The 27,885-nt window shown below is 41.5% G+C and overlaps 1 protein-coding gene across 1 annotated transcript in view; it reads right to left on the reverse strand.

Annotated features, from left to right (window-relative positions):
• Positions 1 to 27,885, reverse strand: part of LOC116963655 (chloride channel protein C-like) — a 78,658-nt gene that overhangs the window by 16,923 nt on the left and 33,850 nt on the right. Inside the window, 2 exon segments of the mRNA XM_042797854.1 lie at positions 133 to 312; positions 18,624 to 18,790. Of these exon segments, the coding sequence (XP_042653788.1) occupies positions 133 to 312; positions 18,624 to 18,790 (347 nt within the window).

Genomic DNA, 27,885 nt, shown 5'->3' on the forward strand with positions numbered 1-27,885 from the left:
TGCTGTTCATGCTAAAGAAGTAGGAACAAATTTCATATCCATCCCAAATAATCTTCACAAACAGATGCTTAAAGAAGGAAATCTGCTAAATGCCAGAAACATCACGTGACAGTATTTTGATAGCATTTTTACCTTTTAATAGTTCCTTGGAACACCTCTTCATGATCTGGCTTGGGCCTGCAAACCACTGGGAATCTGCCATGGCTTGTACTTGAAAGAAGCTGAGCCAAGGAGGCAATGCTTTCCTTCAGGTGAAGGACTCTGACACCACGCTCCATGACGTCCCTGGCAGAGAACAATTCCAGGTTCAACCTGAAAGACAGAAAGCAGACAGCCAAAGGATTATTCAGTAAACAGGAAATGAGGCACACTGTACCACGTTAGCATTTGAAGAGTTTATAATGTGTTAGTAAATTACTTCAAGATGGGAATCAATCTGCTTCATTTGCAAATGTAAAAAAAAAAAAATGTAATTACCCAATAAAACAGCTTATCAAGCATTGCCCTTCTTTGTGTGAGATACATGATAAATTCAACTATATGCCTGACGTGGTCATCCTAGACAGGATATCGTAAGACTCATTTATCAATTTGCATGACTTTTCACATTAAAAAAAAGATTCTTAATCTGAGCTGAAATCCTCTGGAATTCTGGATGATATCAAGTAGTTTAAAGCTAAGCACTTTGGAGAAATTCAGGCTAATGCTTATCATTGCAATAGGGGTTTTTTTGTGGCGGTAGCAGCTAGAAAGATAGCCTCTTCAAAGATAGCTTTCAAATCATATATGGATTTTCCAGTATTTTCTAACACTTTTCAGGTTCTAGGCAAAGTTTCAGGAAATATGAACATACAAAATTGAAAAGCATGTGCACGCGCTATTTCTGACAGGAGGGTGAAATGAAAAATAAAGATACTTTCTGTAAAATTCAGGAGTCATTTCTGTGGAATTACAGCAGGCCAGATTCTTACAACTGAAGTCAATGAACTGCTCTAGTTTTAAGCTTGGTTTCTGTTTTCAAAAAACTACATTAACTATTCTGACTATCATCTGGGCCAGAATCTCCAGTTCAGACACAGGCTGACACAAACCACAGACAGAGACAACTGGAGCATAAATTTGCCGACATCCTGTTTTACCAATGTACCTTTCATCCCTGTGGTAAAAGCAACTCTTTCCATATGCTGCTAATTATTGTCCTCCCTCCTGAGAGACACAAGGTTATTTTCTCAAGCCAGTTACTCTGATGGTCTGTGATGTGACCACCTGCCTAAGAGCAACTGATCTGAGAAGACAATGCACTTCATACATGGCACCTACACAGCTGTGAAGTTTCTTTTTCCTAATTGGGATGGATTTAAATGAATCCTGAAAAAGAACAGTCTTATATGCATCAAATCACGTCATACCCATCCCCAGTTATATGAAACAGACTGCAGGCAATGAAAATTTGGAACACCATCTTATTAAAGATCTACGTTTCAAGGGAGCAGAACACCAACTTGTGGAAAAATGAACCTCTCCGAACTGCATTTTGCTTCTGAGCTAAAATGAGGAGTAATTTACCTTGAAAATCAAAATGGCTGAGTGCGGAATTTAGTATCAGCTAGTGAAAACAAAACTTAAAAGTCCCAAAGAGATGGAGTTGTTCATTCTTAATCTCGCTGAGTGCTACCAGTTGATGCAGTACAAGTGATGGAACCCAGCGGGAACCACAGATGCTGCTCAGGATGAGCTGCTGTCAGAACTGTGCCGCTGTGGCTGTTTGCTGCATAAAATGCTCCACTAGAGGAATTTTATTCTTCCTAAATGAGTAGATTCCTGTTCATCCTCTGCCTCTTTTCCATCTCCATAGACCAGACAGAAAGCTGTATTTTCCTGCTTTAAGCTTTGTCTAGAAATACTATACACTATCACTATTAGAAGTACTGTACCTAGCACAGTGAACACAATGTGAAAACATGATTAATGATAATAGCTACTTCCTGAATTACATTAAATATGTGCAAACCCCAAATGATTTTTAAATAAAAACAATGTGAATAGTTACATTCCAGCAGTTTCTAGAGTGTAATTCTTAGCAGTATGTAGGTTTTCCATCTTCAAAACTTTACAGTTTTGCTTTGTTGCACGAAAAGCAAACGTTCCAACATTATCACAGAACCCCATGAAACATCCTTAGGTTTTGTCAAGTCAGTCATTTGCATAAAAGTGAAGGATGGTTCATTATACTGTTCTGTAATTTTGGCTTTGTCCAGGATTATAAAGTGTCTGTCTTGCCTACATCAACTCTACACTTTGCATTATCATCGGTCAGCTTTTTCAGATGTAAGAACACACTAAGGACTGGAGCTGATTCACTGCTCAGTGTCAGTGACATTTCTTTCAGTGAGTCTTCTGCCTGTTGCTGTAAAGACTAACCTTGCTTTGGGAGTAGAAGAGACAAGCAGGTGAAAGAGTTGTTTTATGAAAGACTGTTACAAGGCTAAGGCACCTTTAAATAAAATTGGCTAAAGAAAGCCTTTACCAATATATTACTCCTCAGGAAAACACCAAGCCAAACTGGAGTTGTATCTATGGGATCATGAGAATCAAGGATCATTCAAGTCAGAAGAAACCTCAGCAGTTCTTTAGTTCAACCTCCTGTTGAAGGTGGACTCAGCCATGAGCTCAGACTATGTGCTTGGGCCTTTCTCCTGCCACGTCTTAAAAACCTCCAAGGATGGAGGCTGCACAACCACCCTGGGCAGCCTGTTACACTACCCCACTGTCCTCGTGGTGAAAAAGTATTTCCTCACAGCCAATATGAACATCTTTTGTTTCAACTTGGGCCTGCTAGTTCTTGTCCACCATGCACCATTGTGAAGACCATGGCTCCATCTTCTCAATGATCTCCAATAGTTATGGGGCAGAGGGGAAGTGGCACACTGTTAAATGCCTCCAAAGCATCCTTATCTCCAGGCTGAACAGGCCCAAGTCCTGCAGCCTCACAGCACAAGTGGTCCAGCCCTTATCATCCCAGTTTGGTAACATCTGCAATTCTGTTGAAAGTATACTCCATTGTCTCCTCCACCTCATTTATGAAACTGTTAAGCAGGCCAGGTCCAGGAATAGACCCTTCAGGGCTCTACTTGTTAGACCTCCAGGCAATGAATGTTGCATTAACCACCACCCTCTAAGGCCAATCACCCAATCAGTTATTTTACCATCCAGTTGTTCAGCCTCTAAGCTGTAACATCTTATCTTGGATACAAGAATGTGATGCAAGACAGTGCCAAAAAACTTGCTGAAGTCAAGGTAAATGACATCCACTGCTCTCCCCTCATCCACAAACCCACTCTTTTCTGCATAGAAGGCAATCAGTTTAGTTGAGCATGGTATATCTTTGGTCAATCCATGCTGACTGTTCCTGATAACCACCTTCTCCTTCATGTGCCTAGAAATCTGTTCCAAGAGGACTCACTTCATGATTTTACCAGTGACTGAAGTGAGGCTGACTGACCTGTAGTTTTCTAGGCTGGACTTTTGGTCTTTTTTGAACACAGGCACAATACTTACCATTCCGCCATCAGTGGGGATCTCCCTCAGTCTCCACAACCTTTCAAAGATGAAAGACAGGAGCCTTGCAAAGACATCAGCCAGCACTCTCAGCATCCTTAGATGCAGTCTATCTGGTCTCATAGTTTCTGTGGCTCAAGTTTTCACAAGTAATCCCTCGTTCTGTCCTTAGCTACTGCTGGTAGTTTTCTTTGAATACTTGCACTAAATTCAGAGACCTAGGAGTCCTTATTGGTAGACAGTGAAGCAAACAAGGCACTGAGTGTCTTACCGATGTCTGCTGTCACTAAATCACGTGTCCTCCTCCATTTGTTTCCAGAGCACTAAACCTATTCTGCAGTGTTGAGCCTGCAAATAGAGGAGGAACCGTTTTCTTACTGCCAGGCATCACAGGTCTCCAGCCTTCTCCCTCACGGCAGCCTCAATTTGCCACCCACAGCCTACCATGGTCTCCTGGTGCCCCTCCTTTCGTGCAACTGAGGGTTCAGGCTGTTGTTAAATGGGTGCTTAACATGCCTTTACCAGGATCAGCCTTCCCAGCCCCAGCCAAGATCCAAAGACGGCAAAGGAAACTCACAGAAGAGCCAGAAGGAGAGCACAAACAGTGAACAGGAGCCTAAAAACCAGCCCAAGCACCTCCATGTGCACGAGCCCACCAACAGCCGTGCCAGCTGCCCAGGCCGTGCTCACAGCCCGCCAGGTAGTCGTGCTGCCCACGGGGCAGCTAGATAGCAAACGTACGCCGTGGCCAGGCATCAGCATCCGTGGGCAGGGTCCCCGCCGCTGCCGAGCCCCTTCTCCTGCACAACTACAGGCTTGCCCAAATGCCTCCCGGGGCTGCTTTGCCCGGCTGGTGAGCGCCACTGCTTCCGCACGCTGGCGTTTGTGCAACAAAGCCCTCAGTTTCACAATGCAATTTCAAGCAAGGAGGACGTTTCATTTACCATTTTGAAAATGCCTTTTTGTATGGAACAACAAGAGGTACTTACATTTGGATTTTATCCGGTAAATCTTTCTTATGTGATTAGATTTACCTCAAGGAGAGACAAAGAGCTGTAGCCACACTACTAAAATAGATCTAGTGTAAATTTTTCTTTAATAGGACATATGAGAACATTTTCTCCCAAAATGTAATTCACTATAGTAGCATAATGTGTTAAAGTATTAAGGCTATTTCACCAATGTTATGATATCCAAGTTTCAGGTTCCTTTCAAGAGCACATCCATGAGGCTGGATATAACATGAAACAAAGACAATCTGCCTTATGACCTAAATAAGACAGTCATTTGGTAAGAAGCCAATATCCCTGAATGGTAAACGGTCTTGAAATGATTCATGGAAATGTAGTTCAGGCCCTGTTGCTGTTAAATCCAATGGAAGTTTTCCCACTGAAATAAATTGTTAAGGATCTAACCATAACAGATCTAATCATAACATGGAGGTTTCCTCAGACAGCATGCAGTACAAGAGAACTTTTCTTCAAATAGGATTTACTCTATACTTTATGGAAGTTTCAAATTATTAAAAGGACTTAAAGGAGGGTGGGAGGGAAGCATAATCCTAATTCAAACAGACTCCAGGATCAAGGTGCATGAGAACACAGGCAGTGCTGCTTGCTTGGATTTATTCACAGATTTGCCCTCATCTGTTTTAGCTGTCGCTCCTGTCCTCCTGTTTTTGCACTGAGAATGTTTACCCACTGACTCACCACAGGTCATCCTGCTCGAGACAGCCCTAGCTTTTATTTGAGCTTCTTGCAAACCATTATTTTATTGCCCTGACTGGCCACTGCATCTTATATGAATAGCTCTCAGGAGGTTGTTTGGGGATTTGCTTGATGCTTGTAGTGATTTTTTAGTCTGAGCGTAGTCAGGACTCTGAACAATTGAGAGGGCAGGCTGGTTACCTTAGAGGAACATCATCAGGTTGAAGGTCATTAAAATTACTTACCTATGTTATAAATATCAGCAAGTATTAGAGTTATTCAGTTCTAGTTTCTACTTTTTGTGCACTTTCTGAGACTAGAGCATTCTTTTTTTTATAAATGCACTTCATTTGGCCAGAAAAACTGAACAAATTTATTTCATAATTTTAATTCCAGTACAGAACCAGACACACTGTTATGAAGACCTGTAGCTGCTACTACATTATAAATACAGTTTATTTATATTAGCTTTCTTTCGCTCTAACATCTTTAAAGAAACCCCATTGTGAATAAACTCACAACACTGCAGGAAACTGCTTACATTTAAATACAAATTCTTTTTTTTTTTTTCTTAAAAAGTTATAAAAAAACATTTCTACATACTTGTCACAGGACCACCAATTTTCTTTTCAGCAAGACATTTGGTAAAAGCGAACTGTGAAAAAGCTTATCTAAAAGTTACATGCCAATATTGATCTCAGGATATAACGGAATAGTATATATGTACTACAGAAATGTTAATCATGTGCAGATGACTGAATTCAGTAGTTTTGCAAGTGAATTCTGTGAAAAAAAATGGTTCTTTAAGTATGTTCACAGAATACCACTGAGATCAATAAAGGGAAGTAAAAAGCTCCACAAAACCTCCTTATGCTGGAAAAGGACACCACTTAAATTAATTTTAAAATTGATTTGCTCCACTCAGTGCTAACCCCTGAAATAGACACATTTAAACTGATTTAAGGTTAAATTAAACCAATAAAATCACCATGTGTGTTGATGTAAGTGCATGGTGCTTTTTTTTAATTAGATCTATTTAAAATCAGTTTTCAGTGGAACTTTGCATGGCAGACAAGGCCTACGACTCCTTGCAGTCTCTATTTAAGTTGAACGCTAAACTGAGTGAGAAATTCTTCTAGTTAAATCAAGAGCCAGAAGTTTGGCAGAGTTCAGTCTCCGTTCAGTATATCTACAAATATTTACACTCTCTGTAAGATGACAAGCTTCCCAGCATCCCCTGGTCCCGGCTCCCTCAATATTCTTAAATGAGGGGACATTTAGCTATTCAGTCCAAAGGCCTTTTAATAGTATAGCACTTATTGTGAAATGTGTTGTTTGGGTTAGCTGAAAGTCTCTGTCACTTATTTCCCAGAGAGGATTTGAAAGTTTTATGTGTTTAGCAACTACTGTATGCTAAAGACAAATGGATTTCCACAAGGTCTCATAATCTGCTGGGAAACTGTCTCTCTCTAATGCTTGAAAAATTGCAGAACAAAAAAAAAGAAACTAAGGAAACAGATAAGAAAGCTTTTGTGTTTTGGAAGAGATGGGGGGGGGGCAGGGGGTGCATGGAGAATGTATGGGGGGTTTCTGTCAAGAGTTTGCTTTTCTGTTCCTTTGTCCCTTATGAAGTTTTTCCCACCAGCACTGTCAGTATAAAATACTAGTAAGTTAGAAAAATAGCTGCCCCTATCCACTTTGCATAAATGTAGCTGTTTATACAAGGGTATTTAGCTTTAAAAAGAAATTATTAGGTTGTGCATGACACCTTGGGATAATCAGGTAAAGGATCATGTGAGTGGATCTACCTGCTGGAATTACTCAAATGCAGCTTAGAAACTACAGCCTCTGTGCACCACATGTGAAACCATAGGTAAAAACTTAGAGGCCATAGTTCTTGACCTAGTTTTCACAGTGTAAGTTCAAAAACAAATTTACAAATTGCAACTAGCAGCCTACTTTAGCCATGTCAGTATTAAGGGGTGTACAGACATATAAATATCCAGAGCTATTGCCAGTGCCTGCTCGCTACTTCCACTCAAACCTGAAGGCATCTAAACCCACTTGGTGTTTCTATTCAGAACTGTGTGTTTCCCCACGTGCTTAGTACTGCATGTGGAAATGTCCGTAGAAGAGTGGCATCCAACAGACACAACCTGTAGAAGACTACATTTAGTGGAAACATGAGAGATCCGAAATGGGTTCTCACCTCACTTGTGGGGGATCCAAACCCTCCCCTGGGATCTCCAAGACACAGGGGATGCTGCAGCACCCACGCTCTCAGGGGGCCAGGAGCAAACACCCTCCCGCCGAGGCTCTTCACCTGAATGATCAAGCAAGCAGGACCCCTGCAAGCAACACCTAGCCAGGTCTAGAGAAAACACACATGAATATGTAGAAACGTACACAGAGAGAAAGATCCAAACATGGATTAGTTATTGCTTTTAATACATTACTGTGTGCAGAATTTGAATGATTCAGCTATCTCTGTATTTTCCAAATTATTATCTGAGCCTGTATATTTTCCCAAAAGAGAGGGAAAAAAAAAAAAAAAAAGTGTTAAGCTTGTGTTAAATACATCTGCCCTGGCATTATAACCAACCAGAGGCAAAGAAAGTAATTTCTCAAACTGACACCAGTACAAGCTATTTAAATTCAAATAAATGTTTCAAACAAACTTCCATAGGAATAAAGTGAGAGAAGCAAGTAAATTGAGTGCTATAATAAATACCTCATGATCTTCCTTATAACCAAACAAACAGGGAAATCCATGTTCTCTGGCTAGATCATTGCAGATCAATTTCCAAGGGAAATTCACGAAGTACTAAGCTGGCCCTTGCAGTTTGAATGCAATGACATGATGAGTTTCTTGCAAATCTATGCCAAAAAAAACTACTCCAAACTGGAAAAAGGAGAGGAAAGCTCCTATGAGACAGTTTTTATAAAAGTTTCATTCAGGGCCTCCACCCTCATGTACTGTACCAGCCACCTTAGCTTTTCCACTCAGCCTGGTCCAAGAAAGCACCGACTAGTATATTAAAAATGCTGGCTTCAAAATGTTTGGAAATGGACAGTGACAGCAATATACGTTTTAATAATCAGACACAGATTATCGGATGACCTTTTAGTCAAAATAAGGTACAGAGATTTAGGTCTAACAGACTACAAAATGAGTAAACTAAATTAATACAGATGGGAAAAAATATGAAAAAAAGATTTCAAATTGCTCAGTCCCTCCCAGAATCAGGCACTTTCTAGTGGAAAAGTGTAGTCAGGTTATTAAAACATAATGTTGGGTATACGGAGATACAGATTATACACTGCTCCCAGTGCATTAAATAGAAGTTTTTGACACTTATAACCAGGATTTCAAGCAAAAGCACTTATCCTTCCAGCTGTACAATCAACTTCCTCGGGAAAGGCATTTAACCCCTCAAACTTCAGCATTCCCATTTCCAAAACAAATCTAGCCCACTTCTTACACCACAAGCACATTGGGAACCATAATTAATTTTTCATAAAAATTCTGTAAGCTACAACTTTCTACATACATTAATCATTTTTTAAAAAAATATTTCTTTAACTAACCCCCCTGCTTTCTAAGTACCATTCATGTGCAACACATGTTTTTTCCTCAGTTATGACTTACGACAAGGACCCACCAATACAAGTAGAGAATATGTGTGCACTTACATTCCCGTTAAAAATAAGATCATAAATGCTGGTATTACTCATCTGCTCTTCCAGAAAACAAGCGGTGATCTCTCTGCACCTGACAGTGTATTTAGAATGAAACATGGTCAGTATATGCACCCAAAATTCTGGGACTGGATTTTGTGTGTCTGACTTTCTCTCTCTCCTTCCTTATCCCCAACACCAAGACTCAGCTTCCTCAGGTTTCTCCCGTCTGCTGTCGCTTTCATCTCCCACTCACCTACTGTCACAACTCCACATACTGAATGGCAGCAGCAAATAAAACTATGCTCACGACTTTATGGCTTTTCATAAAACTACTCCATTCTGTGCTTTTTTTTTTTTTTTTTGCCTTATTTCTGCTGGTGGCTCTGTGTACACTCGGTGTACTGAAGAACAAGTCTCCCTTGTGATTGTGTGAAACGGCATTTAACGGCTTCGCAAAAACTGATATTATTTCTAAAAAGGGTGTTTTATTTCTCAAACATGCTGAAATTCATTAAAGTATTTGGTGCCATCTGTTTCCTCTTTGTAAATAAATAACTCTTTCCATCATGGCAACCACTGTGACAAGCTACTAATATTTATGAGCATGTAGCAACACTCCCAGGAACAGAAAAAGTGGCATATGTGTGAACAGCAAAGAGAATCCATTTCAGTTTAAGGTGAACTTGGAAGCAATCCCCAGCACCAGAATGAAGATGATATCCTTACACGTAACTCGGAAGCACCGAGGTGTAACTCGTAGGTAAATGGATGTCTGTATTCCCGTATCCAGCAGAGACCCCCAGGGGACGTCAGCCCGCTTCGAGTCAGACCCACCGCTTCTTGAATGAGTTCAAACAGTTGTTCAATGACATCTTCATGAGATCGGCCACTTTACCAGCACAGCTGGCTTTCCGAGGGGGTTGGCTGCCTTTAAGTGGAAACTGTCAGTATCTGCCAAATGGCGGCCAGACACCAGAGCAGACTTAACCAATTAGCGGAACACCCCCCCTCCCACGGCCGGGTGAGATTTCTGTGTGTGTGTCTGTGCACGCTCCACCTGCGTGCTACCACATCTGAAGGCTCCGGTGGTAGCCATAAAGGCAGCCTGACCTCCCAGGTGAGCCAAAAGGGAGCCAGTCTCCTCCTCGCTGGGCCAGCAGAAGCCGTTTCAAGTTCCCCGCAGCTGAAAGCCGCCGTTTGCATGTTTTATGCAAGGGCCTGTAGGAGCCGGAGGGGCTCGCTCGCTGCCCACCAGTGAGCTGTGAAACACAGGTGATTAGTTCCAGATGCTGCTTCAGCGCCTTTCGTTCTGCGGAAAGTCACTTCTTTCGGTTCCACGGGACTCTCCAGAAACGGAAAAGACACCAAAAATCAGTGTGGGTTTGTTATCCCTCCCTCCGCATCAGGCAGGCTGCAGAGGCAACTAAGATGTCTGTGGAAAGACTTCTCCGTGAGCCACGGGGATCTGTGTTACACTCACAATGGACCTTACAGCTAGAACCAAAACCTCATATGAAGTCCCTGCCCGTCGTCACAGCACACCTAACACTTGCAGTAGAGTTGCCAACCCCCTGACAGTCCCATTCACACTCTAACAGGAATCTTGCTTTGGACAGGTAGGAGAAGTGCCTTGAGACAGAAACTAGAGGAACAGGACAGCTGCTTCAAAACTCACTCTATCTGATCTGCCTGTTCATGCATCCGAACCTTCTCCCTAAGGTTTTGATCAACAGCACCAAACCAGTCTTTCAAACTTCTTATAAGTTTGTTTAGCTTAAAAATCTCACTACAAGAAAGCCATTTTTCTCATCACTTCTAAATTATGACAAAAGCAGATCATGTAGCTTCATTTATCTGATAATTTACAGTACAACTTTCACTTTTAAATTCAAAACATTTTCTTCTTAGCACACTGTGATTACAATCAGTATACAATCCTGGTAGAACTTATCATTTACATTTTGCATATTCGGGGACGGGGGAGAATCCAGCTTTAATTGGTCATGAAAAACACAGGGCAATAGAGAAGCTGAGCCTGCAGTTTTCAGACATATCAGAAAATATAATTTCTTAGAGCCTGAAAACATCCCAGTGCCAAACATTTTGGGCTCATGGAAAGGTAATTGTGCAAATATACGGGCCCTGTGTAAACATTAAAGTATTTACAAGGTCCTCCAAGGATTTCCATCAGACAGATTGTTGGCTTGTCATCACTATACTTGTCGTCATATTTTTCTGTATTCTATTGAATATTCTTGGTTATGGGGACTGCAGTAACTACCAGTACACTTCCAAGTGCAGTAGGTCAGCAGTGAGCTATTACTCAACCTCCAGCCCTTTTTATCAAAAGAAGGGTGCTGCTAGCCAGGTCTCCACAAGCTCTCCTCTCAGCCAGATCCACGTTTGCTCCTCATCCACTTCTCTGTATAAGCCTGCAGCTCCTAACCTTGAGGGCACAGTGCCAGCCCCAGCTCTCGTCCTGGACATTTTAGGAAAGGGAATGGCTAAGGGTGGGAAAGGTTTATTTTAGGTTGGAGGAAGGGTTATATCTGCCAGTATTTATTATAGCATGGGAAGAGTAATTTGTTTTATTTGTTCAGACTCCACTCTAAAAATAAACAGTAATGCAACTAGAATCTTGGGCATCTTTATATGCTTTTACCAATCTAAATAAATAAAGTCATTTTGATTCATGATAGTAGCTTCATTAAATAGTCAAAATTAGAGCAGGTTGAAAATCATCTTCTAGAGTTCACAAGAAATTTGGCCCTATGCAAGGCCTTTAATTTAAGAACTTGACAATACCTGGCAAAGACAACAGACGCTGAAAGCCACACAAGGCATACAGGAGCTATTTTCCCTTCTGCAACTGAGAAGATTGAAAAATAAACTGATTTGGCCAAAACAGCATAAGGAAATGGGGCAGACCTGAAAACAGAACAGTCACTCCTCTTCAGTCTCCTGATTCCCTCCATATAGCCTTCTCTTCCTGTCTCATATATTAATATGAATATGATTACATTGTTTGCATGTGACTTTTTTCCTAAGAGATATTATTCAAATTTGGGCACCGAAATCACTTCAATGCTAAATTCAACATTTTGGGTGAAATTTAATGGTAAAAAATTCTGAGAAAACAGTGTCTTTAGTCACTGAAGATTAAGGCTGAAAAGGCCCATTAGGCCATTTTTGTAGCTCATTCAGTGTCACTGAGTCTTGTTTTTCTCCAAACTTCTACAAAGGGAGATAATCAGACCTGAAAACTACAAAGCTAAGTAGTCTTGTTCATCACCACCTGTCACAGAGGAAAAAAAAAAAAAAAAAAAAGCCTCGATAACATAAGTATTTGGGTTGATATACACCAGTAACTCTGCCCAGCTGGAAGTTCACCTTCCATTCATGTTCAGATTATGACAACCTTCTTCACACAGATTCATGTGCACCAAGACTTCACCTTCTTTTTTTTAGGAGCAGTTCTGGATAATTTGGAGCCAAGCACAGTCTGAACGCTCAAGCACAGTGAAACAAGCTTATATGAGCCTCTCGCCAGGTTAAAAGTATTGTGAAGGGAGACAGGCTGGACTTTGCCACAGAGATCTGCGGGAGCTGGTACAGGGGCAGGAGGGAGCAATAAGTCCTTTCACCCATCCCACATGGGCACTGCCAACCCCATGCTGAAAACAAGGCAAAGTCATGCTGCTGTTCTTCTGCGCATATAAAGGGACATCTGGCTCTGCCACAGTATTTTTGTCAGGGAGTCAGTACCGCTGTTTATGGCTCGTACAGTTGCTTCTCAGGTAATAGGATCACACTAGACTCAAAACCCATAACAAGAGAGTAGCAAAAAAGGGACTAAAAACAGTTCTTTGCCATGTTTGCTTAAGCCCGACATAGAGGCAACTTAAAGCCCAAATGTAATTTTAATAAATCTTACCCACATCTCAACACCTTCCCTCCATCTTTTCTGTAGCAGCCAGGGTTCTCCTCAGATAAAGCGTGGCCTTGTTACAGCAGCTCCCTATTTCCTTCGTGCAGCCAGAACACGATCCAGCTTCCAGCGCAAACACTCTACAAAAGACGGGCTGGATGCCCTCTGATGCAAAAACATTGCCAAGTCCACCCCCTAATGATGCCTCTCGGGATGAAAGCGCCAAGCGGCCTTGAAACACACCGGCTTCTCAAAGAGGCGAGGTGGGATGCACCACATACATCTTGGTGAGCTGTCTTTGAATGAACACTGTGTCAGCAAGATGGGTAATGAACCTCTTAGTCTAGTAGTTGCTAGCATAGGCCCAAACCAAAAGCGGCCCCTCTCCTCCACTGCCAAAGTCCGATGATTTTCAAAATCCAAAGCCTCATCTGAAAAGTTAGCTAATTACCCCAAATTTTATAACAGGCCAAACCAGGACCTTGGATCCCAAGTAACCCTCAAACTTGGGTTGGCTCAAATTCTCAGTCCAATGTCTGCGGTGTGGGCTAAGGCAAAACTAGAAGGGAGAAAGAAAAAAAATCAGCCTTGCTTCATGGATCTTTAATATAGGGCCACCTCTGATACACTTTAAAAAAATATAATGAGACCACTATAATATATATTCCAGCCAAAATTCTTGGCTCCCAAAAACAGCTTTATATGGTATGCAATACAGAAACACCCAGGAGACACTATAAGAACTTTGACAAGGCTAATATTAAGCTAGAACAAAACAGAACTACTGGCACCAGCTCCACTCAGCTCTTAAGTAAACTTGTCCCATTAAAAAGTAGCCTCTAAGATATTTTCTCTCTGAAGTGTATAGTAGCTTATAAAAAGCAGGAAGGGTTGCCAAGTCATAGATGTGTTCAAGTACTCCTTACCCTCATTAAAGAACATTCCCTGGCAGCCAGCAGCTTTGAGTGTTCCAGTGAACCAGATTTTATAAGGGGGGTGTTTACAGTGGTCTGCGATGTAGCTGGAAATCATGGTGCACCATAGCAGCCCTGTACTAGATACAGCTGTGTTTGGAGCCTTATCATCCAGGGCACAAAATACAGCAGGAAGGGTGATCAATGAGGTTCCAAAAAAAAATAACGAGTACTGAGATAAGAATACAGTTCTTAAGCCTCTCTGCTCCATAGGAAGAAAAGCATCCAGAGATGCCAGTGCCTAAATATGAATTCAGTAGTGAAATAACCGCTGGGAATCTAGGTCTCATTCCCACCAGTTTCATACGCAACAGTATTTACAAAGATGTCTTCATAGTGAGCATGTACATAATTTAGCTTCTTAGCATACCCAAATGTTTTCTGCAGCAGTTAGGAGGTAATTTCTTTTGTGGATCTGGGCCTTAACACCATCCCCCACCTTGTTCATGTAAAGGCTATTTTCTCTTCTCAGTTCAGTGTCTAACACATCTTCTGCCTGAGGATGTGTTTCAGCCCTGTGAGAGTAACCAACAAATGATTGAATACAGAAGGTCTTTTCATCCTTAACACCAATGAAGAACTGGGAAAGAGAAGATCCACACTTTCTCTCTAACAGTATGAACGCTGAGAACCTAAAAACAGGCGTTCTCTTGAGTTTCTCCTTTTTCCTCCCTGCTACCAACCCAGGCACTGTTTTCCAAAGGCTTTTCAGTTTCAGTTGAAGAAGGATCCTGGTTTATGTGGCATTTTTACAGCATTTAAGCAAGCTGTATCCAAATCTTTCATTCTGCATACACAAATACAACCTATCACCTGTTTATAAACACATGCTAGCTACCAGTTCCTACACAGCTGACTCCTGTTATGATTCGGGGAATCCAGAAATGCACGGTTTATACATTTTGTGATCTTACAGAATAATTAATATTGAAAAAAGAGGATGTAATACCTGCCACACACATAACTGTGTCATCTACACTTTCCCAGAGCAGCAATACAAACCCTCAGCCAAGCTGACACAACCAGAGAAAGAGGATAGCCTGTGCAAAATGACATCAAGTGTAGGCATTTGAAGATAAAAATACCCCCAAAGTGTAGCAAATAAGTGGAACTTAAAAACAGCAGAGCCTCACGTATTCTGCATGGTCACTGTGAGATAAAAGGAAGACTAGGGAAGCAGATAGGCAGGCTCCCACAGCATCTTGTTAGCTGCAGGACTGGTCAGAGAGAAAACAAATGAGAACTCTTGGTCCACAGGGACAACACATGGAAAGAAAAGTCATGGCCAGACACATTTCTGTAAAATTTTGACTCAAGTTTCAAGGATGCTCAGAAGTGATGAGGAAACAGAGATAAGGAAACATGTACAGAGACCATTTTTTTTTTTAACTGTCTTGTCTTAATCTGTGTATTTCTCATGCTAGGTAACGTAATAGGATCTTGGTTTGGGAATTCTTACAAAGACTGCATGTTAGGCTTCATAATTTGTTTCAATTATGACTTTTTTTTTACTTTAAGAGGCAGATTATAAATCCAGAGTTCCCTTCAGTCAATATTAAGGGTTTGGGATGCCTAAACTATAAGGCAGATCTAGGGATCAATCCAAATCCTGGAGGTCTAGGTGGCTGAATGGTGAAGCTTTACTTGTCGGCAGGGATAACAAGGTAACAGAGCATCCAAGAAGTATGCTGGAGACACCAAGAACTGCGCCTCTGCCGTAGAATCACAGAACCATAGAATGATTTGGGTTGGAAGGAACTTTTGACAATCACCTAGTTCCAGCCCTGCTGCCCCGGGCAGGGCCCCCTTCCCCCAGCCCAGGGTGCTCCCAGCCCCGTCCAACCTGGCCTTGAACCCTTCCAGGGAGGGGGCAGCCACAGCTGCTCTGGGCACCCTGGGCCAGAGCCTCACTACCCTCATCACAATAAATGTCTTCCTTATGTCCAATCTAAACCAATCCTCTCTGTTAGTTTAAAACTGTTGCCCCTTGTCCTGTCACTACAGGCCCCGATAAAAAGTCTCTCTCCATCTTTCCTATAAGCCCCCTTTAAGTATTAAAAAGATGCAATAAGGACTCCCCAGACCCTTCTCGTCTCCAGGCTGAACAACCACAACTCTCCCAGCCTTTCTTCACAGGAGAGGGGTTCCAGCCCTCTGATAATTTCCATGTCCCTCCTCTGGATCCGCTCCAACAGGTCAATGTCTGTCTTGTGCTGAGGACCCAAGAGCTAAATGCAATACTTCAGGTGGGTCTCACGAGAGCAGAGTACAGGGAGAGAATCACCTTCCTCAGCCTACTGGCCATACTTCTTTTCATGCAGCCCAGGATACAATTGGCTTTCTGGGTTGCAATTACACAGTGCCAGCTCATATCTAATTTTTCATCTACCAATATCCCAAAGTCCACGGGGCTGCTCTCAAACCATTCATTCCCTGTCTGTACCAACACAAGTGATTTCCCTGACACAGGTCCAGGACTTTGTTGAACTTCATGATGGCCCACTCCTCAAGTCTGTCAAGGACCCTCCGGATGGCAGTTGATACACTACTCAGTTTTCTGTCATCAACAAACTTGCTGAGAGTACAATCCCACTGTCTATGTCTTTAATAAAGATATTGAACTGTACCAGTCCCAATATGGACTCCTGAGAGACACCACTTGTTACTGATCTCGATTTGGACACTGAGCCGTTGACTACAACTGTTTGGATGCAGCCACCCACCTAATTCCTTATCCATCAAATATTCCATCCATCGAACCCATATCTCTCCAATTTAGCTGAGAGAATGTTGTATGGGACTGTATCAAAGGCCTTACAGAAGGCCAAGTAGATGACATCCACAGCTCACCCCTTGTCCGCTGATTAAGTTACTCTATTGTAGAAGGCCACTAAATTAGTCAGGGATGATTTTCCCTTTGTGAAGCCATACTGGCTGTCCCAAATCTCCTCCCTGCCTTCCAAATACCTCATCACAGCTTCCAGTGGGATCTGCTCCACGATCTTACTGGGCACAAAGGTGAGGCTGACTGATTGGTAGTTTCCAGAGTCCTCCTTTCTATCCTTTTTAAAAACGGGTGTGATGTTTCCCTTCCAGTCACTGAGGATTTCACCTGACTGCCAAGACTTTTCAAATATGATGGAGAGCAGCTTAGCAACTACATCTGCCAGTTCAGATGTGTATCAGCCTATTCAGACTATGTCTAAGAGGATTTAGATTAAAACTTGGCAGCATGTAAAGTGTCTAGCTATAAAATCTTTCCCAGGTTGTGATACTGTGTATTTTGCTTTAGAGTATCAGTATATTCTGTGACCAAGCTATCCAGAAACTTTCTTTAGTGTTCCTAGAGAGGAAGGGGAAAGGAGTGGGAGGGAATTGAAATTCTATGTGTGTATATATATATTTTGGGTTGGTTTGGGGTTTTTTTGTTTTAAATTTGTCCTTTAAATGAATAGGACCAGGAAAGCAGCTATAATTCTTTCCATGGACTTGTCATCTAACTGGAATACCATGGGAAACTTTATGACTTCTTCCCCCCCATTTTATCTGCCATGGTACATACAGAAGATATAGAAGTCATCCATAATGTCACGGATTGTTTTTATTTCCTCCTACCACATTGCTGGCTCTTTTTCTTCTCATGTCAAATACAGTTATATTATACCCAGCATTCAATGTGCCTGCTAAAAACGTTCAGATACGGCTACATTTGAAATAAAGTTACAAAGTGTGTACAGAATGAGTTGCCAATATTTTATTCTTCTAAAGCGTCATTTGAATCTGAGAGATTGACCAGTAGACCTCAATACTGGAGAAATGACAGCTAAAGTGTCCTGCAAATAGTTTTGGTTGTGGATATATACTACCCAAATACATTTTAAGGAAAACAAGAAGTCTTACTGTAGTAAATAAACCAATGCATTTTTCCTTATATTTCTTCACCACACTACCTAATTCGTTTCTAGAGAATATCTTAAAGAATCAGCATTTCTGTTAATTATTTTATAGAAGACAATAGTACAGAGTTCTTACTACCTAATGATAAATGTAGACTCAGCACCTATATTTAGGAGATAAAATAGTTCTTACAACATTATAAATGCCCTTGAACAGACTTAAATTTTGGATACTGCTTCACACACTGGAAGGTACACAGGACAGGTTGGATTAACGTAAGTTAAAAATTAAAAACCCGTAACTTTTTTCTAAGCTATTCATTTAGTTTATAATCAGTGAAGGCACTTCCAGAAGACAATTCATCCTACCTGCCTTAAATTTCTATCCTTGGATGGCAGGAATCGCTGCCTGAATATGTATATCTTACAGCACCAAACACACAGGAAGCCCAAACTAGTCATCCAAAAGTTGGGTAAGGCAAACTCCACCATAAGGGACTCTACACACTCTGTTGTTGTTCCTCTGCTCTATGGGATCTCATCACAAGAGAGTCACAACTGTCTGTGAAAACCTCTACTAGATTCTCCACTGGACCAGTTGGAGCACTACTAAACAGCATCTAACCGGGCATTATAGAGCACTTACTGCTCTCAGGACTCTAGTGACAGTGGTACTTCAGATCCTACCATAAACTTGAAGAAAAAGGGAGTCTCTTCTGTTCAATTTGTACAGCACATCACACTGTGGGGACGTTGTTCAGGATCAGAGTCTCCTTTTACTCCTTTGTCCCTCTAAGCTCCAGGTCACAGAGAACCTACACAGTCTCCGTGCAGAACATGACACAGAAAACTTACAGATCAGCAGCATAAGAGACCTCACCATTTTCTCCTGTGATGAACTAAAGGTTCCACATCCAAATAGGGAATGCATTTCAGCTTCAGGAGGGAACTGTACAGGGATGCGTTGAACAAGTCACCAACCATCTTGGCCACCATGACAGCCAGCATTATCAGTAGCAAGGACTAGACATCATTTGTGATCTCTACCTAAGGAGAAAATAGAACAAAGGACTTTCCATTTTTTTCACATACCTGGAGATGATGGCAATGGCTGCACTACCTACTTCTTTCACAAGGGAATGGGAAGAAATTCAGTCTGCTAAAAGTGGAAGGGCGCTCCCACTCCTTTCCAGGGATAGGTAATCAATCAACACTTTGACCAGAGCGTCTTGGCTGATGCAGTGACAGCTCCCCCTCCCGTTCCTATCAGTTTGAAGCACTGCGCTTACATTAAAACTCACATCTGATTCCCATATTTCAGGTGGCGTGTGATAATTTTGAAGTATCAGAAGAGGGTAAATAGAGATGGGGTAGCCAGATTGCTTAAAATAGCTTGGCATTGTGACAAATATTTAAAAATGCAAACAAATCCAAATATTTCTTCTTTCTTGCTGAGCACAGGAGATATAAAATTGTTTTCCCATACTGCTGCTTCCTGACAGAACAAGTTCCTTGTACAAACATTGTGTTGAAGGATGCCAGAAAAGGGGACAAGAAGCTTTCAGCAGAAGTCCAGATCCAGAGATCAAGCTGCAGGAACATCACACAGTTGCCATGCTGAACAACATCCAGCAGTACAAGGTATGATGCAGGCATCCCTGTGCCCACAATCACACATCTATGCATGTGGCACTGCAGGGCTGGTTGTAGAGAAACAGATGCACAGATTATAGTATCTCACCCAAAATAATCTTCCCTCAGTATATTCACACTTTCTCCCTATGTAGTGACGATATTGTCAGATGAGTGGCAAAGTATGTAGCATTTTTTAATACTTTATTCCCCTTCAGCTGTTTGGTTTTGCCTCCATGGTTGGACACAGCCACCATAACAGTCCTGTTAGCTCACTGCAGCGCAAAGGTAAACTGAGTTCACTTGACCTACTACTGCAAACATCTAACAGCTATGGTGCTGGTGGCTTTAAAAAGCACACCAATGCAACTGCCTTTGAATAAAGGATTCAGAGTGAATCCTCATACACAAAGTAAAGAGTAATGTGAATGCATTTAATACTGTTTATGCCCAACTCACAATAAAGTCAAATACTGTTTATGGTGAAAATGACTGCACAGAAATATTCTCTTTACACTACCTTAATAAGACATTTTAGTAAAAACTGTGATCTCCTTTCGCTTCCCACTATTTTCCCTACCATTGGATCCTATTAAAAAGGGATACTCATTAGCAATTATCCTGGACTTAAATATGCAAACTTTCCTCATAACACTAAGAGGCTTTTGCCCAGAAACTTCTCTGCAATTCAGACAAAGTGAATTGCAGCACATTGCCATTTAATAGACCTCATTAGCTAAGGATTGTTAAGTACTCCAAGAATCTACATTCAAAGAATGCCAATAAACACATTTCTGCCTGATAAGCCGTAGCAAATTTATCCAGGCTTATACTTTCACCCTCTTTATGTCTCTGTTCTGGGTTTGGAAAGATAACATCCAGAATGATTTACAGTATATCCCAACAAGGGACTCATATGGCCTGATCAGCAGCGTACGACAGGGTCATGCAGCTGTCCCTTCTGCTTGGACATAGTCAGGAGTTTCTAATAACACCACAGCATTCTTTGAATGTCTCTTTAAACCTAGTATTCAACTGTTTTATTTAAAAACACCAGGAACATGTCAGTTGAAAGGAAAACAGCAACTGTGGGATTTTAAGAATTGCTTCATCATATCTGCCGCAACTCATTCACACAGATGGAGACTCCTTTATTGTGGATTCCTTTTAAGGTTTTTTTTTAAAGTATCTTGCTGTGGGGAACTCTTCTGGAATAAATCCAGTATTAAAAATTAATATTAAAAAACACTCTAAAAAGCTATAAAAGCACTCTAAAACTCTAAATTTGAAAACTCTCGAAACTCAAACTCGAAAAAATACTCTCAAGTGATTGCTTTGACCTATACAGAATATCTCCAGAACAGCAAGAACCAGCAAGAACCAGACCCAGGCTCCCCTCCTTGTTTTTCATCCCATTTTATCCCTTCCTCCTACCCTCCCATCCTCTAGTGGGAACAGACAAGCTGTCCTGGCCCAGGCCCTCATCCTTTATTGTCGCAAACATTCAGCAGCATTTTACATCTGCTATTGAGAAACTCTGAGGTTTGTGCTGGTTTCCCCCAGCCCTGCAGCCCTCCTGAGTGCTGGGATCTGGGGGCAGGATGGCTCCTCTCTACAACAGCGCATTGAACACTCAGAGCAAGTGCCTCTGGGTTCAGCATCAGACTTCACTTCCTCCAAGAGTTACCGCCTGCCCAGCAGAAATGCTGTTTATTTTTGGCAGGCTCATATGGCTGGGGACATTAAATAAAGCCACGCTAAAAGCATTTTCAGCAATATCTTTTGCATGTAAGTAGATTTAAGCTTTGGCCAAAATGGAGCTGATAGAGTTGTCCCGAACTCTCATTACAGGCAGAAACTGGAGAAGCAATTTTTCTGATACGAAATTTTCTTGGAAATAGGCAATACTAGAGCAAAAACATAAAGCAAATCTGCAGATGACTTAGAAATCAACGTTATATTTGAAACACAAGCATGAAGAACAGATAAAATAATTTATAAAATTTCAAGAAAACTTTGCATGAAAATTTAACCCATTATGTGACCTTAAGGTAAGTTAAAGCTGTACACTAATTATAGATCAGTTACATATGAAGCCCAACCTAAAGCAAAAGTTTTATTAAAAAATTGACTTGATTTCACATCCAGGTATTTGGAAGGCTAGAGAAAACCTTATTTACTTCTTACTGGGGGTTCTCAAGTTGTGGGAGAACACTTATTAGCTATTAAAGCATATCAAACATAGGAATAAACTCCAGAGATCGAATAGCAAATGCTGGGGAAGGGAATCACAACAAAGAAAGGTTCACACAAAAAAGATGCAATCACTCCTATCAGAAAAAGTATGCCACTCTTAGCGCCGAAGAAAAAGGAAGAATTAATTCATCAAAACCTGCAGCTAAAACCTGTGTCCGTCAATGACAAGGATGATGGCAATGAGCAGCAAAGTTCCCCTTACGGTATCTTGAGAAAAATCAGGGAAACACAAGTTAATCCAAGAACTGTGGTAGACTCAAGTCATCTTATATAAACATATGGACACACACAAACCTACGCACATACACATATATGTGCTCTTTCTAAGACTTTATTAGTATTCTCTGTTTAGAGAAGGGCCATCTGCTCCCTGCTGAGAGAGACGAAGTGCAGAGCCTTGGGACTCAGCTGCAGGAGCAACTGGTGCTCGGGGAGCTTGGGTGTGAATTTACCACGTGTTAGCCACTCTGCACTAACTGCCCATTTGGGTACCCTTCGTGCTCGGGAAGTGGAAAACAACATACTTCACCTTCAAAAAGGAGCCTGCCTAAGTCACGCGAAAGCAGTCTAAAAGCTAAACTGCACAAAGTCACTCTTAGTAGGTACTAGGAGCATCCACCCAGGGAATTAGTGCCAAGTAACCAGCAGGCTGCAAACTCACACTGGAGCCCCCCCGCATACTAATTCTCCCAGCAAACAGGCCCCTGTAAGCCCAGAACAGCAGCCAAGCAAGCCCAGCCCCAGCCCAGCACCATTAGGAGCCCCTGTGGTCCGGGGCTGGAAAGTTATGTATGCAGCCTCTCCTTTAAACATACCTATCTGTTCAAATCAGTTCCTAACAAATCTAAGAAAGGAACAAATTATACAGAGTATTACAGAGGGAGAGATAAAATAAAGGTGAGAAAAGCAGAGAAAGGAAGGGGGGAAGTTGGGGGCGGCCACCAAACAGCTACAACTCTTCAGCCATTAAACGTGATGTTTCATTTACTGATATACATTCCAAGCCTGCATTTTAGGGGCTGCTCTTTAGGATGCAATTTACTCTCTGTGTATATTGCCAGATTTATTTTTTTTTTTCCTTTTGATCCTACTCGTGTGGCAGGCTGTGCCAAAAATGTCTTTGCCTAGGGCACCCATCTATGCAAAGCCAGCAGCACTAATAGGCGCTGGAAGCACTCGGCACTGACACTTCATACATCAGCAGCCTAGTAAATTGCACCTTTTTTTTTTTTTTTTTTTTTTCAGTATTCTCTCTATATACAAAATCTTGAAAAATGTCATTTACACACACATGCACACAGACCACAATTAATTTATTAGCACAGTTATTCAAACCTCTTTAAATATCTTCTTTGTCACCAGAGGCACTTTTCAACAACCCCCCATGGTCCTGAGTTTCTCATGCCTCCACATCATTATAATCTATTAGGCACCTTCATGCTAGCTCTGTTTTATTATATAACACATAATTATGCATTTCATTAACAGCATCACCAGGCACGGTACATCAAAGGGAGAAAGGCAGCTGCCCAGGAAATTCAAAAAGATGCAGTTTACTTAAAACTCACTGTTAAAAACCCTCCCCCACTTTCAATCAAATTGTGGTTAACATGTTTCAAAGGTTTTACTCCAGCTCAGAAAACAGAGTCCAGAGAACCTCATTAGATGCAAGGCTGCTGATACAATCAATATTCCCCAAACCCATAAGATTTCCAATAACGTAGAAGATTGTCAACCAGCTACGTAGTACAAATCAATTTTCTTTCTTCTACTGAAAACTCACTTAGCAAGAGAGCTCTCCTGATATTTGCAGCCTACAAGACAAAGAGAGGGCCTATCCAAAAGGAAAAAAAAAAAAAAAAAAATGTAGTTAAATTCATTTTTCAAGATTTGTTCAAACAGAAGAGCTGCCTGGCAAACTGAACAAACATAAGACAAAATCTCTTTCCTTCTCATGATATAAAGACCATCATCCTTGGTAGAAGCAAACTCTTTAAAAGAAATATTTTTGTCATTCTTCACAAAGTTATACACACCTAACTGAAAGGCCTGGAATTTGGAAAATATTTGGGAAAAAAACAAGCAGCTGCTAGACAAAGGTACAAGACAATATGTCTGAGCATGGGTTTAAAAAAGGGGTGGATGGGAAGAGACATGAAGTCTTGGTACTCCCAGCCAAGTATAAAAGTTTTGGAGTTGGGGCTGCAGCTGGCACAAAACACCAGCTCTGGGCACAGTTTCCCCCTCTCCACACCATCAGACTTTGCCGAAGAGTACACAGTCCCCCAGGAAAGCACCTTTCATTTCTCTCACATATAACCAGAACTCCTCTCATTTGAAAATTTATCTACTATTGGTTAAAGACACCAAGAAAAAAATTACTCACAGTCAACACAACATTTTTGAAGGGTGGAGGGGTTGTAGCCATCAGAAAACTTTTGATCATTTTTTTCTTGGAGCAAATGCCAACAAGGTTGCAGGCTGATTGCCTGACGTAAAGACGGGAAGGAGAGAACAATTCCCTATTTACAGCAGTACAAGAGCTGTTCGTGCTCTTTTGAGAATAGACGTTTATGGAAATGACATCTCCCAGGATTAAATTATTTGTATTGTCATAGCCATTTCGTAAACAATGCCGATCTGCAGTTCAGCTTCTTCAATCTCTGGATTATGATCTGCTGGCCCTTAGCAACCTGTGTGCTGAACACTTGAGTCACTTTACTTCCCACTTAATAATGACCTGACAAACTATGAATTGAAACGCCATTATCATGGTTCACTATTTTCATCTGGGATTATGCCAAAAGAGGCAACTTCTTCACATATCGATCCAACTGAATACTCCCTCCCTGAACATCTATTAATCTCTCTCTTTAAAACTAAGTGGAAAATACTCCTTTCCTGTGCACTTCACCTTTAAAGAAATCCTTTATAGTCCTAGGACTACATCAATTAACTCACTTTACTGTATCTCCTTATCACTCATCACCACCACTGCTAGAAATTTTTGGAAAAGTGGGACATTGCAATACAGTAAACATAAATCTCCTAAAAAGACACGATTGTCCTGCTATCCCCAAAAAGTTATGCATTCAAGTTCCCTCACACTGCTGAAAATGATTATTTCTTGCAGCCTCAGGCACACGAAGCTGTGCATCACACTCTACAAAGGGCGGCACACCCAGCGTAGGTTCACTGTGAGGACGTCCTGCCAAACCCCAGTGCCAGGAGGATTGCACAATTAGTGGGATTCTTCCTCTTCCAGAGCTCAACCCCATTAACTATTTAAGGCCATTACAAGCAGTAGGCAGCCTCTGGCACCCTAGAGCTTAATAACTGCCAAGACAGAGCATGAAAAAATACCTTCGCGCAGGGCGCGTGCTTTTTCTCTTTGAACAAAATAGTTCTAATTAATCACACTCGTGCACTGCTGCTTAATCTACCTTAATTCGTAATGTTCAGTGAGATCTCGTCCCAGTTTTCTCCAATGTGGATTTAAATATTTGTGTGATTTTTCAGAAACCAACCAGCATTTTGTTGATGATTTCCTTGTTAAAAGAGAGAACACTTTTTTTCTAATTCCAAGACCAAGACCAAGTACAGCAGCAGAAGACTGCTAAAGAGAACACAGAAAAACCCAGCACAGCTAAATAATCCTTGGAAACATATCAAAATCCTTTGAGCCTCAGTCCTTGGGAACTTGGATGGAAGATGCTATGCAAATGTTTGATTTCTTGTTTCAGTCCCTCAAGGCCTATAAATACACCTGTTTTGACAGGTTGTGGCAAGGGATGCAAGTGATACCGGAAACACTATAGGTGATAGCAGTGACTCTTGCCAAGATCCCCTGGAAAGATATCTATCAATGTTTTTTTTTTTTTTGTAATCTATCTCTTTATCGTATGTACATAGCAGACACCAAACCCTGAAAGGAGGTTTCAAAGCCCTCTAAATCTGTGTCTCAGGAAGGTAACACAACATGGTGCATGTTGTGTCAAGCGAACCTTCTATTAATAAAAATAGCAGCATTGTGTATGTGCGTTGCTGAATATGCCTAAACATTCAGCAGGCTCACATATTAAATCTTTTCAAAACAAGCACTGTACTGTATAATAACCCAGCTAAGCAACCTTGTACTTTTTTAACCCACAGTATCACAGAATTCTTTAAATTATGATTCATGAGCACTTTTTAAAATAAGATAGACAACTGCTAAATCCAGTATCTCCAGAATGCCATGATTCTTATGGTCCCAGCTCCTGAGATCTAGAAAATGCTGGAGAAGAACGAGCCTGCGACTACAGACAGCTGCAGACTGGCAAGACTATTTGATAAACATTCTACACCATGGGCTGCAAACTTCATTTCAGCTTTAACTTCAGTAGGAGATTAGACCTTAAATATCAGAACAGAAAACTTACAAAAGCTTGTTGTTCTCAAAATGAGCAAAGGTATTCATTCACTGAGCCTCCAGTTTCCTAAAGAAGTGCATTACAAAAACTGAGATCCTGAAGCCTTTCCCCATTCCCTTCTCCATGAGAGTACAGTTTCACTTATTTCATTTTCCAGACAAGCTACAGCCAAAAAACACACCGTGTTCTTCCCCTAGTTGGACCAAATTCAACAGAAAATAGTAGGACTTAATGTATTTAACAGTTTGTTGATGGTGCATTGTTACTCCGCTTATTTTGGGATTAATTGGAATAAGACTAGGATTGGTACAGCACTACTCTGCATCTCCCCTCTTTTGTAAAAAGATGATACCACTTGCAATCATGTTCCACAATAATGTTAAATATACCACTCAAACACATGGGGCTCCTCCTGACAGGCAGCATAAGCAGGGCGAACACTTACTCTGTTAGGAATAACTGCAGGCTTGGAGATTTTGAAAAATTGTTTTGACTGGGGTTTAAACTCTTCATTAGAAAAAAATCAGGCAGCTTACTAACAGAAAATTAGGCCATGTCAAAACAACTTCTGTGAACCATCTCAGGTGTAATCAAAAACGTTATGTGAGCCCTAAAGTATTTGAGTGTGACGGGCTGATGCATTAAACAGCCTAGCACTGGGAAGAACCTGCCAAATGAGTTTCCAAATAATTAAGCACTTCCTCTGCCTGCTTTGAAGGAAACATGATGTGAAAAATCTTGAATACTACACATTTCTCCCAGCTCCTGCAAAAGATTTTCCTTTCCCCACCAAAAATCAGGTGGAAAATCAACCATGTGACATTCTCTCCTAGGGAGTTAAATGCAGACTGCAGCAGTGCAGAGAATCCTGACCAAAACTAAATACAGTATTGAGTAACCCTGTTAGGGTAACTGTACTGAATTGTTTTTAAGCATCTAAGGAGAGACAAATTTGAACCTGATCGTTGAGTGGGCACATATGCCTTCCTGCCCTTCTGCTAAGGACTCCATAGTACTTACCTTGTTAACCAGCAGTGCAAAAAATGCTCCCTGATGCAGAGCACATGCATGTGTACTCCTTCTAAAGGGAGGGTCAAAATCTTCTCTCATCCACACCAATGTAACACAACAGATGCTGACATGACCTGTCGCGAGCCTCTATTGCTTTCTCACACAGGAATGGCTCTCCCGACAGGCAGCTGCGTGCTCCTCATCGTTTTCTCTCCAGAGCACCAAGCTGTGTTTGTCCCTGGAACCCAATGTCCCTTTCATGCCTTTCCATCTTGAGCAAGACAGAGGAAGGCACAAGAGATCTCTCAAGGTATGTGCTGCCAAAGTATACCTTGAGGATGTATTCATTTTTTACAGTCAGTTCTTTCCCTTGTCTTTGTTCCCTCCCAAGTATTGTATACACCGCTACACAAGGAGGAGAAAGGGAAAAGCATGACTCGAGTCTTCCACATAAACTCTCTTTTCTTTGAACGAGAGTCAGGCTGAGGAAGAGCATGACACGGGAGCTGTATAACCAGAGTAGCCTGAAGTCAGTGTTCATGCCATAGGGTCTGAAGCACCAGTCGCCACTGCCAGTTTTGGGTGTTGGTCATTTTCTGTTTTTTAGAAATGCAAGAAAGCAGCTCAGGTCTGGCTCTGCAAGCTCGCCCGAGACACAGCCATCAGCCACCCAGGTATTTCAAAACGAGAGAAGAGCCACCATGAGGACAGGTCCCACTGGCTACCATTTACGCTCCTCTTTTCTGCAATGCTTCTACTTTTCCACATGCTTTCATGGCTTCACCTTGCTGCCCGCCTCCTCCAGTCCTGCTCAGGAGAGCAGCACACCTT

Source organism: Tyto alba, unplaced genomic scaffold, assembly GCF_018691265.1.
Source record: "Tyto alba isolate M040663 unplaced genomic scaffold, T.alba_DEE_v4.0 Super-Scaffold_27, whole genome shotgun sequence".
NCBI classification, from domain to species: Eukaryota; Metazoa; Chordata; class Aves; order Strigiformes; family Tytonidae; genus Tyto; species Tyto alba.